At 33.6% G+C, this 18,078-nt stretch overlaps 1 protein-coding gene across 2 annotated transcripts in view; it reads left to right on the top strand.

The window, feature by feature from the left end:
* Positions 1-17,852, top strand: part of LOC118735470 (putative nuclease HARBI1) — a 23,766-nt gene extending 5,914 nt beyond the window's left edge. For both annotated transcript variants that reach the window (XM_036465244.1, XM_036465245.1), the window contains one exon: positions 17,467-17,852. In XM_036465244.1, the coding sequence (XP_036321137.1) occupies positions 17,467-17,615 (149 nt within the window). In that variant the 3' untranslated portion in view covers positions 17,616-17,852. The remainder of the gene's footprint in view (positions 1-17,466) is intronic.
* Positions 17,853-18,078: the final 226 nt, after the last annotated feature.

Here is an 18,078-nt window from a genome sequence, read left to right as displayed (position 1 = left end):
TTTCCGGCAACACAGAAAGGAGAATTCTACTTAGTTAGGGTTATAATTCCTAAGTGCGGCCGAAGGCCGCCTACGCAGAAAGAAGTTCTGCGCAAAAATACTTCCGGTCCCCTTTTCCGGCAACACAGAAAGGAGAATTCTACCTAGTAATAGCCCGAACACAATGAAAACGACGAGCTACAAACCACAGCTGTCAAATTATTTTAACACGTACTCTTATGTAGATAATTATTTTGGCGACGACCGGGCTACGCGACGGCTGTGGTTGTGGCCAGATTAGATCTATTTCTATTTTTCTGGCGACAGATAAGGTTCTTCCTCTTCTTTTATGTCAAACTCATACAAATTCATGATGTCGCTGCCGCGTTCAAAGAAATCATGTCGCCATCGACAAAGCGCTTAGATAATAAAGATGACAAATTGGAAGCTGTGGTCGGTAGCTCGTCGTTTTCAATGTGTTCAGAACTTGAGGGTTATAATCCCTAAGCGCGGCCGAAGGCCGCCTACGCAGAGAGAAGTTCTGCGCAAAAATACTTCCGCCCTTCTTTTCCGGCAACACAGAAAGGAGAATTCTACTTAGTAAGGGTTATAATCCCTAAGCGCGGCCGAAGGCCGCCTACTCAGAAAGAAGTTCGTTTTCATGTATGCACTATTTCGGTTTTTGTCATATGCATTACTTCGGTTTTGAGTCGAAACTGTGCATGTATGCATTACTTCGGTTTTTGTCATATGCATAATTTCGGTTTATCTAATATGCATTATTGCGGTTTTCAACCGAAACTGTGCATATATGCATTATTTCGGTTTTTTTCGTATGCATTATTTCGGTTTTTTTCATATGCATTATTTCGTATGCACAGTTTCCATATGCACAATTTCAGGGTGCCGCTAACGTCTGGGTTAATAATGAACTATATTTTAGTTATTAAAACTAAAAATTCAAAAACAAATCGGCTTTTCAGCCCACCCACAAATGGAGCCGAAATATCTTCTAAATGTATGCTTCAAAATTGATACTGAATTAAAGAAACGGGGGATTACAAAAAATTTCCATCGATAACTTAAAGTTGTAATACACAATGGCTAGAGGCGTCGCAATATAGGCAACACGATCAAAATCGTAGATCTTCGCTTAGAAAAGAGATAATGGAATGAAAATTTTTTTATCGTGAAGATAAATGAAACAATAACTTAACCCTCAAAATACCGTTCAAAGTGTCACTTTTTTTAATTTTGGATTTTGGCTCCCATTCCACTAGAAAACACTATATTTAATACACCATTAGCACTGTTTCTGAAAGATTTCTCTTTATTTTATCTTAAGACTCGATTCTTGGGACATTAGATGCTGTACCCGAGTGGCCAGATTGGCAAAAGAAAAGCTACCTTTAAACTCTAATAACTCGTAAACTATCAGCTTTCACAAAAAAATTTATATAACAAAAATGGTTATACTGGTCGATATCTTTACGAAAGTGCAGCATTTAACCCTTTAATGCAGAGTCTGTTATATATGAAACGCTTTTTAACCCTTTCAAGGAAATGGTTCTCAATATGTTTTCAACGTACTTTTTATTTATTTTTATTTTTTATTTATTTTTATTTTTAATATTTTTATTATATTTTTTTTTTTTATTATTATTTTACTATGGAAAAATTTTCTACGATTAATATCTACGTCAACATGAGAAAAAGTACGTTCAAAAGCATATTGAGAACCTTTTTCCTCTGCCTTGAAAGGGTTAAAAAGCGTTTCATATATAATAGACTCTGCATTAAAGGGTGAAATGCTGCATTCCATTATTTATTTTCTAAGCTAAGATCCACGATTTTGAAAAAAAACTCGTGTTTTGCCTATAGTGCGTCGCCTGTGGGCATTCTTTCATATATGTATGTATGTGCCATTTCTACCGTTATATATTTTTTGTCTACTCGGTTATTCCCTGGGGAATTCATGCTTTATTTAAATTTAAAAAATTAAATTACTACACCATTTTAATTAATTAGTGTGTAGTCCAGTTTTGTTTTGTAGAAGTTTCGTTAGTACACACTTAAGTTTTTACACATTGAATATATCTGCATATTTATATATTTACGCGGTTGAAAACCGAAATAAAGCATACATGCACAGTTTCGGTTGAAACCGAAATAATGTCTAAATGCACAGTTTCCAGATGCGCAATTTCGGTGCCCCGTCTACAAAGACATAACAAGTCACACATTATTTACTCCTTGGGAAAATCGAAGAAAATTTTTAGATTTATACTTACTTTCCTCCCACATCTAAGTATCTTTTACCGGTGGTCCTACAGCATTTAAACGTTTGTTAGCCTCTCTCATAGTCTATTACCCATAAATTCTGTCATTAAGTTTGTTGAAATACTACGTCTTAAGATAAAGGAGCTACCTAAATATAAAGTATGTAATAATTAAATTAAATTAATATTTTATTAACAACGTTTTTTTTACCTGAGTACCTGAGGAAACATCAAAAGCCTAAATCCAGCATCGTCAGCGTGAGACTTTAACTTCTTAAATCTTCTTCCTGTAACCGCTTAAAAGGGTTAATCAACCGAAAGAAAAGATTATTGGATCACGAATTTCCGAGATCCAGTGTACCAATAATAGCAATACTTGGTATGGCTTGTCGGATGTGGTAACATGAAGTCGTTAAACTGAGTCCACAACGAGGAGGAAATGTGGGCTAACGCACGTCTGTTGTTCTATTATTAGAGATGCCATTGTGAAAAACGAAATCACATTAGCTTTAATCAAATGATTGGACAGTCCCCCGAGACCCCTGCAGATCCTGTGTCGCAAGGTCGAGGAGATACACGGCATTAGTCATCTCATGAAGATCGTTCCCAACGCTGGCAGAAAAAGAGATTATATTAACCGATTTCGATAATTCTTTTTCTGGTACCTCAGGCGAGGTCCCATACTAATTTGGTTTGGATCCGATCATTGGATCATGAAGAAATTAACGTTACTTCTAAATTTTTATATGAGAATTGAAGTCGGTAGTGTTTTTTGCTTAAAAATTACTTGTGTAACAATTGAGTTTTACCGAGCCCTACAAAGGAATTTATATTGCATAAAGTTTATTATGAACTTATTGAAGAGTTAAAATACAAATTTGTTAGTTACCTTAGTTGCATACAAATTTTAAAATGCGACTTCAAGTTTACACCAAAATCGATTACTTGTTTATTTAAACAATAGTCTGCGAGTGTCTTCTGCAAATCGATAAATTGTTTAGTGATGATTTCATTTTTGTGTTTTCTACAAAACCTCTGTGATCGCTAAGCATACCTTAACCTAAATTCAAGTACAAACAAGGAGAAAATATTAAAAGATAATAATTATTTTACCTTTTTTTAAGTAAATGACTGTTTATCAGACTAACAAAAGGAAGTTGAAAAGGACGTTCACAGTTTATTAAATTATCGAGGAACAACCAGCAGTTTAACAAAACTACCGGAATGTAAAGACACCCAACGTTTTAATTTATTGCATAAATTTTTCGAATTGGAAATTGATTATGAATTTATAGAAAGAAACTTACAATGAGACTATGTACCTGTGTACCTGTTTACGCCCATGCTTCCACGGGTTTGGACGGAATTATACATTCAGCCATACTCCAACGAACAATTGTCACAATAACTGCACCATGTAGTCAGAAGTCAACTTACCTTATGCGGGCGGGAGTTTACCACTTCCGTTTCTAAAATATTCTTGACAAAAGAAAAAAGGATCAATACAGCGAATTTGATTTTTAATGGATATTTTATATCCCCTTTATTTTATTTTTCTTTTATTTTAATTGTCATAATAGGTTCGACTATATCTAAACTCAATTATTAGTTTTCATTTGTGTGTGTTTTCCTACAAATCTTTTTCGCTTTTAATTTTTTATTTTTATTCATCTTTGTTGGTTTATGCCCTTCATTAAATAAATTTTTTTTTTATAATTCCATACTTTATGTACGTTTATGTATGTCTGTATTATGTTCTGGTTTGTTTGTTTGTTACTTCTTCAATTATATATTTATAATTTGTACTTTATAGGTAAACATCTTTATCGTCAATACATAGATTTTATATTTCCTCTCTTCGCGCCATAGTATGTATGTATGTATGTGCTTGTATATTTTCACGCTGTTCGATGAAAATAATACACGTGTAAGTTTATACAAATGCTGCTTTGCTTGGAATTCACTCAATCCATAACTAAGCTAATGTACGGAGACGTTTCTAACCTCACTTGCGGCACGACGTTCGACTATCAAAACAACTCTGGGCCAATATTCTTTAATACACATTTTACTTTGTGACTAATTGCATTCACATAGGCGGATTTTTACATATTTATTTTATGTATGTTTCGTTTAGCTATGCATCTTTTATGCTTTTTGTATGCACTCTATTTTGGGCATGTTTGACGTAGCAAATAAAGTCGCCGAGAAAGGATCCAATTTGTCTAGCGGTGATATTTATTGGTTTGCTTATTTCTTAAGTAAGTATGTATGTATATGTCGCATGGTTTTATGGGTTGTTTATGCTACAATGTAGGACTTATGTATTTTTTACGGAGCTATTTATTTATAAGGAATCCAATTTTCAAGCATTTTAATTACACACATATAAAGACATTTTAACCCTATAATAATGCAAGTATATGTATCTGGTCATAAAATTAAGGAGGTTTCTCTACGTACATACATTATGCATAACAGTATGGGAATTGTGTTTATATTTTGCTGTTTTTTTTAAATTTATTTTTTTCTTCAATTTCGTTTATTGATTCCGCGACCATATTGTTCGCATTGCGGGTGGAGCGCTCTACTTAATTTGTTGTTTATGTTTCTATGTATGTTTATATAGTTCATAAAACTTTAGTTTTAATTGAAAATAAAAAAAACGAATTTTTTGCACATTTATCGCTTCTAATTTAAAAGGTGTCAAGGCTGTAAAATTTCTGTATCATAAACGTATTATCCATTCGTTATGATCAGACACCATACATTTTACTTTTAATCGTTTCTAACTACAATTGCCAAATGATAAATGCAGATTCTCACAATTTCCAATTTTTTTTAAATTTGTTTTTATTCGTTCATGCCGTGTAACATAAAGCGTACAAATCTTTTAGGGGATACTTATAAAAATACTGATCATATACATATTTATGTATGTGTTTGTACATACATATGTATGTATGTAAGTAATTAATTTACCTACTGATTCCTTTTCTCGCAGTTCCTATTTTAACTTCTACCCATGATTCTTATATTTTGTTCCTTTTTTTGTATCACAAATATCAAGTTTTAATATTTAATTTTACTCATTAGAATTATCTTCCTTATTAGATGTTTGTCTTAAGTAGAGACAAATGCAAGATTTACTTTTAAATTTTATATTCGCCCTTTTTTTTACTTCTTTATTTTAAATTTTAACCTGATTGTTAGGTATATAACTAAAAACGATGTACTAAATTGCGTTAAAAATTTTTTTTGTGGCCAATAGGCCGTCCCATCTTACAAGCGAAAAAAAATAAATAAATACAAATGCTGTATACCCCTAAAGTAATTTTGCAAATCCAGTTTCAAATAAATGTTCCTGAAATGATCCCAACATGGTTCTGAGCTAGCCCCGAAATAGTTGTGAACTAGCTAGTTTCCACATGGTCCTTAAGTTGACCCAAAATGATACCGAACTAGGCCTAGAATAGGTCCATAACTAGCCCGAAAATTTTCCTTAAAGTCTCGAAATTATCCCGAACTAAGTAGTTCCCAAATTAACGTAATACAGCACTGAGCCAATCCCGAAACGATCCTGAAATAACCCTGAACTAATCCAGAAATGTTATTAGTACACACAAAAAGCAATTACAGATTTTCTGCTCAGTTAACGCAGTTTACCCATACCGAGAGCTATGATCTTTCCACATCAAACTCCTTTTTCCGAAATTGTCTCCACGAGACAAGAACATTGATATATCATACTTTAAGATGCGACTGTAGATCCCGAGCAACATTCGGCAAAAATATTTTACGGCTCAAGGGGTACGGGGAACATTATCTTTTTTGTAGGGTCTAGTGGTCATTGTACCTCAACATTTTAACGAATTTTGTTATTTTTTGCACTTTCTAAAAGTGCTCAACACCCAAGTATTCTCAGATGATCTGAAGACGCGGTTTGGAACATGGATGCATACCTTACACCAAGGACCGGCTGTACTTTATCGATCATATGTTATATGCATGATATCGAAAACGCCATAATGATGTTTAACTGGGAGGTAGTGATAACCGGACATTAAGCAAACAGTCCTTAGATTTAACAAAGCGCTATTATCACGGCTGCACAGGTCGCCTTCTTAGTAATCAGTTCGGTGTTATGAGTACAACTGAAAAGCTTGATGTAGAGTTGCCGCCTTATAGCCCATTTAAGCATACTTGCACTGCTTTACCATTTTTACGTAAAAATCAAAACCCAACAGAATTCTAGCTGTTAAGTGCTATGCGTTGGGTAACCGCTTACACGCAAAGCATATTTAACAGATTCTTATGTGACAACTCTCATGCAACGCTAAGTATGCATAACTGGGCTATTAGCCTTACAACATATAAGTAGACGACGAAATTAGCCAATGCTACCAAGTTTTACCGTTTCAATACAGGCAATGCCATGCAATATTCGATACGAATTGACTCTCGAAAAACGACTTGCCTCTACACGACACTCTCAATGAGGCCGATTGTACTATTGTATCCTACACTATTGCGACAGAATCAAGTGCTGATTTGCTTATGGATTTCTTGTCTTTAAACCAGTGATGGGAATTTTCACATTTTCTAAAAAAACTGCGAGCTGCGACGTCTCGACACCTACTCACCCCAGTCGGGTCTACATAACCGAAACGACCCAGGACGCAACAGCATTTGAAAAAAATATATAATAATCACTCTTATAGTTTTCGTCGGAACGAATATTGACCGCGCGGAAGATCGTGTCACTGGTGTCGATTTCGATAACTATGTATATAACAGACAACAGCATGAGTTTACTCACTTCCATCTAAACAGTATGAACTCATTGCTGCGAACTCTATAAGGTTAGTGAGAAGCACCGTACAAACAGTGAGATTCATAGTTAGTTTTGAAATCAATGTTTAGCTGCAGTGTACTCATTTGATTTCAAATATGGCATTGATATACTCTTCCCAAATCAAGTCAAGCGAGTGAAAAATGCTGTAATGAAAAGCAAGTCGAGCAATCGAATGACACCCATTGACTTCAAACAATTAGTAGAGAATATGACAATTTTGAAAAAAATTTATATTGATGAAGTATTTTTTTAAATATATTAGGTTTATTAAATTATTTAATTATCCACCTGATGTACATTTATATAACTAGTCTACAAAAGAAATGCAATGTTACCTCAGAAGACATCGGAAAAATAAGTTGATTTATTATTTAAAAACAGTTGCTGTTGAAAACTAACAGATTTGCACAAAACTGTGCTTTTTTTATACCCGCCAGCAAAAGAGCTCAAGAACTTTACCGAATCTGAGCAAAGGTACACAAAAGAGAAATGTTTACAAATTATGAGAACGTTAACTGAGAATTCTGACAGGTCAACGGAACCACAAATTACGGATACACCTTTGTTACCTTCAGACAACTTTGAGCTGTTTTCAGGTCTTCTTAAACAACCTACCTTTGTGAGCAGCACTGATAAAGCTACTGCAGAGCTGCGGCGATATGAAAATATTGAGGTATATTTTCATACGGACAACGATATAATTAATTGGTGGGATGTACACAGATGCGAAATGCCGCTGCTGCATAAACTTAGTCGTCGAGTAATAGCCACTCCTTCAACTAGCGCATCGTCAGAAAGAGAGAGAGAAAGATGCCACCTTTTGTCAAAGGACGATGCCCTTAATCAGTTGATATTTTTGCATTATAATATGCAGTTAGGAAACCAATAAAATTAACAAAAATTTTCTTTACAAATGTTTTTTCTTTGATACTTTCATTACAGCAGTTATGCCATGCACTTGTTTTTCAAATCAAGCACTTGTTATTTGAATCGAGCACTTGATAGTGTGAATTACTCACCCAACCGACAATGTTTTTGCAATGCTATCGCACGTTATGTTTGGAAATAAATGAGTGCGAGTGTGTGCAGATGTGAAAAGAAAGCGAGTGACTTAAAATGTAATTTGAGTGTATCCATGCAGCTCTCTGGTATATAATATAGAAAACATGTTTGCTCAAAAACCAAAAATACAATGGAAATTAACACACAATTTCAATCAAATTTATCGATAAATTGAAGTGTCGCCGCAATATGGTGACACCAGACCGATTAAGAGTTTAAGTGAAGTTTATGTTGACGCACAGTAGTCGGAAAAACCATGTTTTACGCGAAAAAGGCATATTTTAAAACTGTGATAACTATTCTTATTCAACGAACTCAAAACTGATTAGGATTTTCAATAGTATCTGCTGACCAAGCCGTTGAATCCGTTTAATTCAACGAGTTCGATTGTGGCACGTTCTAACAGTTATGAGATGATAGATTTCTTTACAATTTTTCAAGGAAACTTTCAATTATAACAGTAATTGCTGGTTTGGAGTCACTTCTTAAACCAGGAAAATAATGATTTCATATGAAATATTACATAATAAAACCTGGTTGCTAAATTATCAACACCCTAATAACACGGCTTATTTCTCAAGAAATATTTTCTTCAAAAAGGTATAACTAATTAGTAGAGCCGAGTAGGATCTTAATTCCTTTACCAAAAACTAACGCAAAGGTACCTTTAAGATTCTACGAAAGGAAAATCCGCGCATACTCGCGCCAAAAAGAGTGGCGAGCACCACTTAGAAGTTGTTCCAAATAATATAAACCGTATAAAAATATTAAATATTAATATAATGTATTCTTTATTTAGCATCATATCATTTATAAGAGGTGTCTCAAAAACTGAAGCCAATTTTCAAAAATCCAATAACGAATTTAATATGGCGTCCGAGAATTTAAAAAATTACAGATTTTCTTGTTTAAGTTCGCTCATTACAAATTTCAAACTAGTTTTTGAAAATTCAAAATGCAAAATCCAATATGGCGTCCGAAATTTCCAAAAACTCAAACCTGAGTAACTTTATTTAAAAATGAGAAAACTGAAGTTTTTGAAAATTACAAATTTTGTATAAAATAAAAAAATCTTTAAAAAACTGTTGTGGCCTAGATCAAATTGTCTGGACTGAACACATAGCAGACGGCCCCAACTAGCCCTAATTAATAAATATAATAATGAATACAATTTTGGTAAACAAATATATTGTGTTACTCAATTGAAAATGACAGTTAATTTGACAGCTGTCAATCGAAAAAGTTTGAATGTGATACAGAACTCGATATATGTGAGCCTTAAAATATAGTACATACGTTTAACTCTTGGGAAATTTTCCTTATTTCTAATTGACAGCCCCTTCGACAGTCGTAAACTCTTTAAAGTTTTGATTTGACACAAATTCGTGATTAGCATATTTGCTTATTTTTAGAAAAATTCACAGTTTATTTGACAGCCGTCAACTCTCAAAGTTTTAATTTGGCATAAAATTCGTGATCAGAATGTCTAAAAACCTAATCAGTGGCATTTCTAAAATCACTATCTTATTTTTAGAAAAATACACAGTCCATTTGACAGCAGAAAACTGTCAATGTTTCAATTTGACATGAAATTCGTAATCAGCATGTCAAAAAACGCAATCAATGGTATTTTAGAGAAACTGGCAATTGATTTCACAGCTCAACTGTCAAACCATAAATTTTATAGCATAAGCGGATTTAAAATTACAACAATACTACGAAGCCGCAGTTTTATTATAATCGTAACAGCCCTTCCAATTATTCGCGTAAAACATGGCTTTCCCGACCACTGTGCTACGTTGGCGAAAATATGACAACGACGTTGATGACGACAATCATAATATGGTCCGACGGGCTATATTACGTGCGTATTTTATAAGTATGTATTTTCGATTAAATTGATACCAAATTAAACATTTATCGCACTCCAACTCTAATTGATGAAAATAAAATTTGGGTTTAATAATAATAGATTGGCGCTTAAACATATGTTAGTGTGAGTTTTTATTGTAGATTGATAATTTTTTTTATCACAAATCGATTTCAATTGCATTTATAAAGGCACACACTGTTGTCTATTTTGCAAGAATAATCAAAATTAAATTATGCATTTCAATGGGAATTAAGAATGTATTTTTATTCTTAATTGAGAGCAGCGTGCACACGTACATATATGATGAAATACCGGTACAACAAACTAGTTTGCTTTTTTCATGCCGTTTTTGGAACTTAAAAAAATGTCGTAACGATTACTTAAAGCATAAATGGCAGCAAAATCATTAAGAATGGCGCAGAGCACACTTCAAGAAATGATTTTTTTAACTTCACTAGAACATACCTCTCGGGTACCCAAATCCGACCAATATCTCAACAAAAATTTTGTTTCTAATAGCGGCCGCCCTTTGGCGGGCAAAGGTGGTATATTTGCGCCATGAGAAAGCATCTGTCGACGAAAGCGGCCTTAAGGTGTAGGTCCTTCCACAAGTTGTTTTGTTTTTGATATTTTCAAATAAGCCATAGTGCATAGACCTGACTTTAGATTATACAAAGGATATCAGTATCACTTAGGACCAAGGCACATTGAACAGGTAGTGCCAGTAGAGCAGCTCATTTGATCTTTTTCAAATTATTTGGTCTCGAAAATGTCAAATATGTCAAAAATTTTCAAAAAAATTCTAAAAAAATCTGATTAAAAAGTTGAAAATTTTGATGAAAATTTGCTGAATTTTCGCAAGTTTTGCACCAAGTTTAGGAATTATATTTTTTTTTTTGTTGTCGAATGAACCATATTTTTATACAAAATTGGCGGAAAAATATTAGAATAAAAATTGTTGCATATATTGTGAAAAATTTGCTGTGCCAATATTTTCCTCCGGCAAGTGTACGTTAAAAATGCGTACATATCGTGGAAAGGCAAATTAGATTTGTTTCTGTACAAAGCAGATGCACGTACATACATACGAAATAGATATGTTTCTATTTCATCTGACACACAGATAGAATAATCTAAGTTTAGTTTATTTCGTTTTCAAAGTACGTATTTTTAAATAGTTAAATAAAAACTGTGAATTTGACAGACATACGCAATTACATATGTGTTATTGCCAGCTTCAATTCACGAAGAATGGTCAACGGAGGGAATTCCGAAAGTTCTCTTGAAGCTATATACAATAATGGTCCATGGTCGACGTAAGGATACGGAGATGCGAGACGATGCGACGCACATTTGAACTGAGGGTTCCAAAATGGACGAAGGAGTAGAAGCTGCACTTTACTGCTCTTAGCGAAAATTTGAAAGTCCTTTAAGCTACCAGACCCCTTTAGTCTTTTCAAGCTTTTGTAAATAATAAAGCGCGAGTGGATACATTTTTACATTGCCAGTCAGGCAGACAATCGGGCTCTTCACTCTCATATACTACCACCTATAGTAAAGCCTTCGGGGGTACAAAGGTGTTAATGGTAACGAAAAGATTTACGGGCTAATCAAAGGGGGTGTTCCTTCTGGATGCCTCACTAGCGGCGGACGAAAATTAAGTTATCATTGTGTTTCTGCCATAAAAAACGGCTGCTCACAAAAATACTATCGCCGCTTGGAGTCGGCGTAAAAATGTAGGTCCCTCCCCTTTGTGGCAACATCAAGGCGCACTCGACAAAATTGGAGAAGAAGACGGCCGAACATTAACATATTGTGTAAGCGCCAATCTATAATTATTATTATATTTCTTACCAGTTATTAATAGGAAAAGCGGACTCAAGACTACTAGAAGAACTTCCCTGCAGAGAAAAGCCAAACCAGTTAGAAAAAATACTAGTTCATTAACTAGTATGTGCCTACCAGTCAAACATGTCGAAGAACTTAGGCGATCAGCGGCATCTGCCTTTGTTTTGCCAAAGCCAAAAATAAAACGCAATTAATTGCTTTTCTTACAAATGTCGGCTGTGGCGTCACGTGAATACTACTGGTTCTGGTTGTGAAATCGCAGGTTCGAGGCCGCTTGGAGGTGGTTAAGATTTTTAAAGTTAAATAAATGTAAGTAAAAATAATTTATTCAATTTATAAATAAATAACAAATTTGAAAACGTGAACTAGTTCGGCTGAAATGCAAACCGGTAGAATTCTAGTTCACAACTAGTAGCTTTCCCTGCAGGATTATTATTGGGCACAGCTTTCAGCAAACAAATACTAGCACTATTTGGTGGAGTTCAGCTACAGCGCCTACAATGAGCAATCGACAAATGTATCTGGCAACTCGACGGGCGCTCTTTCAGTTTACATATGTGAGTCCCGTCCCCTACTGGCCAGCCAGCATAATCTAACCCAACTACATAATTCGGTTCATAATTGGAAAGATCATACTTTGGACTGCGTATTATTCGTTTATGGGAATGATTCTCTATACTAGCGTAAGAATAAAATAAAAACTCGGCCTCTATTCGCGGCGTTCGTGATCAAATGATTACTCGTTTCGAATCACATCGGATAAAATGACAGTTGTTTTGTGCCCTATATACTTTATGTTGCCGAAGCACAATCGTAATCGATATCCAATATTGTAATTTGGGTCTTGATATATGATAACATTATTAACGATCTATTCGCACCCGTTCTGTGCAGAGATGAATATTGTACCAGCTGAAGCTTGATGAAACAATCACTTCATTTCCCTAGCAAGCTGGTATCGTGTATTGGGTTCCAGACAATGCTTTGCCACTAAATACATTTTTTTTTAGTATGGAGAATGCAGTCGCAAAATTTGAAACAAACATTTTTGCAAGAAAATTAGTGAAAATGTTGTTTATACCCGTCTATTGAAAATCAAATAAAGCTTCAAAGCAATTCAGTTTTATGTATGTATGTATTTACATATGTATATTTCCAGGAGAAAAACTAAGGCTTAAATAATTAAGTTAATTTCTAATAAGTAACAAAGTAGGCATATTTGTAATTAAAACCAAAAAGAAAAACTTATTTTTTATCGTCAGGCGTTTTTCTCCACATTCTCTGAGCAAAATCTTTTCGCTACGAGTACTTTGTGCTCGCATGCGGAAGTCATTCTTTCAGACCACAAAAAATTCAACACAATTTCAAATCTCACCTCTTAAATATAATAAATGAAAACGTATGTGATTATGTACAACTTATAAATAGCTTTTACATTTTAAAATAATCAATTGTTATACAACATCGAGGCTTATAAATTTAGATCACTTATTATACAGTTGGTAAGTTTACAAGTTAAAATTATTACAACTTAAAAAAAAAACGTTGTACTTCAACGGAAATCATTAGCGTATTTAGGTTTATTTATAAATTATAAATATGTCGATTCACCTGAAAGGACAAAATAATAATAACAATCAAAATCACACAAAAGACTGAGGGCAAGGCAACAGCAACACTGTTATGTAACAGAAACAAACCAAAAAAAAAAACCCAAAATCAAATAAATGCAAATTTAGTTTTTACCACCACCAAGGACTAAGAAAATAAAAAAAAACACTATATTTTAAAAATTGTTTACGCCTGATATAAAAGTTTGCAGAAAAATAGGAATTCCCTCAAAAACTTCGCAGTCCACTACACTAACCTAGAAACAAAATTGGAAATCACAAAGGTCTGGAAAGCCATACATCTTAGAAATGTCAAAATATGTATTAAATATACTCCCGAGAGCTCAGTGTTTTTCAAATCTTCGCGTTTAACGGGGTACCAGCAGATGTTCTGTTCATAGATGTCTTTTCTGCGATTAAAATTAAATGTTTAGTACTCGTAATGCAATAGTATCAGCTGATAAAAGTTTACGTGTCTGTATTTACAGCCAAACTGCAGTCCAGACATTAGCCAGCCCTCTGCTCTACTACTTCCAGACTAGTTGGGCAATACAAGTCTCTACAAAATGATGTTGGAAAACCAAACGTACTTCAATATTTGTTTTAATCTGGGTGCCAGGTTAGCCGAGCGTACCTGGTAATGACACATCTGACCATCTGGCTAAAAAGTGCAAAGACCACGTATTAATTGATCTGCAACAAGTTAACACACTCCCACTTTAGGCCATCGGAGCCACTATCAGAAAGTTAACGAAAAATGTAAGCATAACCCTAGTTGTGGCCTTTTTTTTATGTGGCATCACTCACTTTTTCTTTCAGTTTGAAATCAACTATAAAAATACATAAGTATATAATTTTGCGCGCGTAGTCCCAAAGACACTGACTTGCCATTCGAGAGATCCGAGCGCAATTTTATTTTTCCCTTTTTATTAATTTTTTTTAATTTAATTTTCCTTTAATTGGTACAGTTTATTGTTTTTAAAAGAAAAATATATATATTTAAATTAAATTTCATTTTTTGAAACTTATTTTAATATTCCTTCTAATTGGTTTGTTCTTAATTTTCAGATTTTATTGTTAAAAAAAAATATATACTCATTTTTAATTAAATTTTTGTTTCTTTTTTAATTTAATTCTATTTTAATATTTAGATTTCTTGGTGTTAAAAAGAAAAATATAAATTTTTAGTTTCATTTAATTTTTTTAATATCTTTCTTAATTAAATTTTCTTTCAAGTTTTATATTTTACTGTCTATAAGTATTTCCTAAGACAACTGTCAATTCTGGCAACTATCTTTCGAAAGTCTAATTGAAAGATCTGCTAACGAGGAGGTGTTAGCGCTATTCAGTTTCTTTTAGCCATAAGTTTTATAAAAATTAAATTAAATTTGAAAATTATATTTTTTAACAATAAAAATTAAAAATTAAGAGAAGTTAAATTAAAAAAAAGAAAAGAATGAAATTAAAAAAAAATATATATTTTTCTTTTTAACTCTGCTTTGGTCACCATACTTAAAGTTGCTAGGAAGATAACCATACATACATACATATGTGAGACGTATCATAATTTCCTTGCCTTGATTTTATGGTAATAAACATTTTATGAAAAATATTTTCAAAGATATGGAGACTCTAAATATTTATTTATTATTTAAATGCATTTTATTTAAAAATATTTTTCACTTAAAATGGAAATACCTCCGATTTCCATCTTCATTTCGCGAAAGAGAGAGCGAAAAGTTTAAAAAGCATACGTCTATCATAGCGCAGGTTATCAAAGCAGGGTTAAAACAATAAAATAAAAAAATTAAAAGAAAAAGCCAAAATAATTCCGCTGCCCGAGAATTCGAACCTCGGATCTCTCGAATAACACGCCAGCGCTCTGCACTTGGCCATTGCTACTGTTGGCGCAGCGTAAGCGAAATTGAAAATTATTGAAAAAAAACATAATCATTCGTTACTCAACTTTATTGCTCATTAAATGCAGTTAATGAATCGATAACCTGACTCTGAGAGGCAATTTTTTCAAATCCTCATTGAGGAACATTCATTAAACGATCTGAGTGCGGCTGTAGGTATTGGAAAAAAAATGTTGAAATTAAAAATTTTACGGGAAGATTGAAACCCAATTACAACGTCTGGGAGTAAAGTGTGATTTTCATTATAAATGGCACATAAATGGCTTATGATCAAAAAATTACCAAAATGTGTTATGTCCATGTACATGTACATATGTATGTCACATACCCTGCAGTAATAAGGCGGTCAATTTTCCGTAAAATACCAGTACTTCACTGGTTAAAATTTGACTGGTCAGCTTTCGACCAGTTCCCAAGGAATTGGTCTAGAGATAAACGAAAAGTACAGTTTGGCAGTAACAGAGTGGTCTTGTCTTGCAATTCAATAAAAGAAATTTAAATAACACCACACCCTGTAAATGTCCCAATCGCTTGCTCTGGCGTTGATTCAAAGCGAACATTTGCATGCGTGGTTGTAGGTCAGTGCGCAGAGATGCTTGCCACTATTTGTTAGCTTTCAGGAGGGTCCGGGTTCAAATGCCGTCTGAGGCAACATGGTTAAAAAATGATAAAATAATTTTTTTTTTGTGTTTCTGAAATATGAAAAGGCATCTGTGAAATGCAGAACGCAATCGTACTCCAACGAAAAAAAACTGCAAAACTGGACTAGTCCAGGACTATCTTACGGTCAGTGTTGAGTGGACTGGTCATTTTCCAATGTCACGCCAATGCAAAAAATAGCAGTTAAAACCAGTGGAAGGGGAATTATGAGGGACTAGTGCTGGTAACAATACGGACTATCTGAGGGCTAACCTAGGGTGAGTCTGAATTCCTGCAGGGTATGTACACATATAATATACAAATATATGTACCTTATCCAGTGTTACCCGACCATACATGCATACATCTACATATACTTATTAATATTTAAAAATGTGAGCCTGTATATTATCTGTATGTAAGTATGTACTTATGTATAAATCTCAACTAAAATAATGTTGTAAGGCTGATATGCAGCTCTCAAGAAAACGGTCAAGAAAAAAATTGCCATTATTTCGTGTGTTTCCAAGGAATTTTAACAACTGATAATTCACTAGTCTGTTGCCTCGCTCTTCCTCAAGAAATAATGGAATGGAATATATTTCTGTTGCAAGCATGGGTTGCTTTGTGCCCTTTTTCACATAAAACTTTAGAAAACCGTAGTAAAAAGCGTCGAAAATTTCTTAAGAACTGCGTACTGCCTCAAGAAAATTTTACACAAGAAAATTTCTTAGCCATTTCTTGTGCGTCATTTTATATGGATTTTTTGCTTTTCTTGAGAGCTGCATACTGGTCTTTAACATTCAATTTAAAAATTGTAATTAAAAAGTAGTATTGCATATGAATCGGTTAATTAACAAAGGTAATAAATAAGTATTTTTTCGATGTGAAAATTTTGATGTAGTTTGGTTCGCTTAATGGAGCTCTGTTGAACTGCATCAAATTTGTCATATCGAAAAATGCTGACTTATTCCCTTTGGTAATTTACCCATTAATATAACCAAAGCAAAAATTAAAATACTTATTTAAAAGTATATCTAAAAATTAATGAGGCGTATTCTTGTTTTCGTACGAATCGAAAATTAAAATTTGTTTATAGAAAATTATAGGAAAATTGTATGATTTTCGATTCGTATGGAAACAGTAATACTGGGAGTACGGGAAGAGCTGTAATCTAAGACAAACAGCAACGAATAAAATTAATCGAAGTGTAGACCAAACTAAATGTCATGCATTTGCAAAGTTGTTCTACCAATTTGATTAGAAGGTTGCGAATTTTTAAGCAACTTTATTGAATTTTCCAGAGTTTAGAAAATAAAGTTTTATGTGTATTGTTCTAGTAGTTTAAATTAAAAAATGTGCATACATTGTGAAATATCTTTTCGCCAATACTTTTTTTCAGGCAGTGTATGTAATTTGACATTTGCTCAAAAAAGGATTGCGGCGATTGCTGTACACCGGGAGGAGCAAAGCCAAAGAAAAGTTGTTTCCGGACAAAGGACGTCGAAACAAATGTTTGTTTCTTCACAAGAACGGGTCGTGTGGGTATAACTAGTGGCATTTGAGGAACGTATCATACAATTCTGAGTGGTACGCAATAATTTTAGTGGCAACAGCCTTAGATGAATGCAGGAAAAATAATATGAGCAACATCTCAGGAAGAAGCTTTTGACGCTTACGGAAACTCCGTTTTTGAGGTACCGACTACACTGTACGAAAAATTTTAATTGTAAATTCAATTCAGGTGGAGCCGAACATTAAATACCCGACGCAAGTAATAAGTATATGTTTTTCACCTTTCCGAAAGCTACCGCTACATGGTAAGCCGGGATGTATAAACTTTGAATAAATTAGCGTCTTTAAATTTCGAAATATTGAAGTTTCAAGCATTTCTGAAATTTACCGTTATATGAAAAGCGACCGTAATTTTAGTTCGATTTCAATAATTTTCAACGTTTTGCTTTTATGTGGCAAGCACAATAATCATACCGAGTTTGATACAAATTGGTAGAAC

The sequence above is a fragment of the Rhagoletis pomonella genome, unplaced genomic scaffold (assembly GCF_013731165.1).
Source record: "Rhagoletis pomonella isolate Grant_MI unplaced genomic scaffold, Rhpom_1.0 Rhpom_scaffold_00003, whole genome shotgun sequence".
NCBI classification, from domain to species: domain Eukaryota; kingdom Metazoa; phylum Arthropoda; class Insecta; order Diptera; family Tephritidae; genus Rhagoletis; species Rhagoletis pomonella.
The sequence above is the reverse complement of the archived record's forward strand: the minus strand, read 5'-3'. Positions and strand labels throughout refer to the sequence as shown.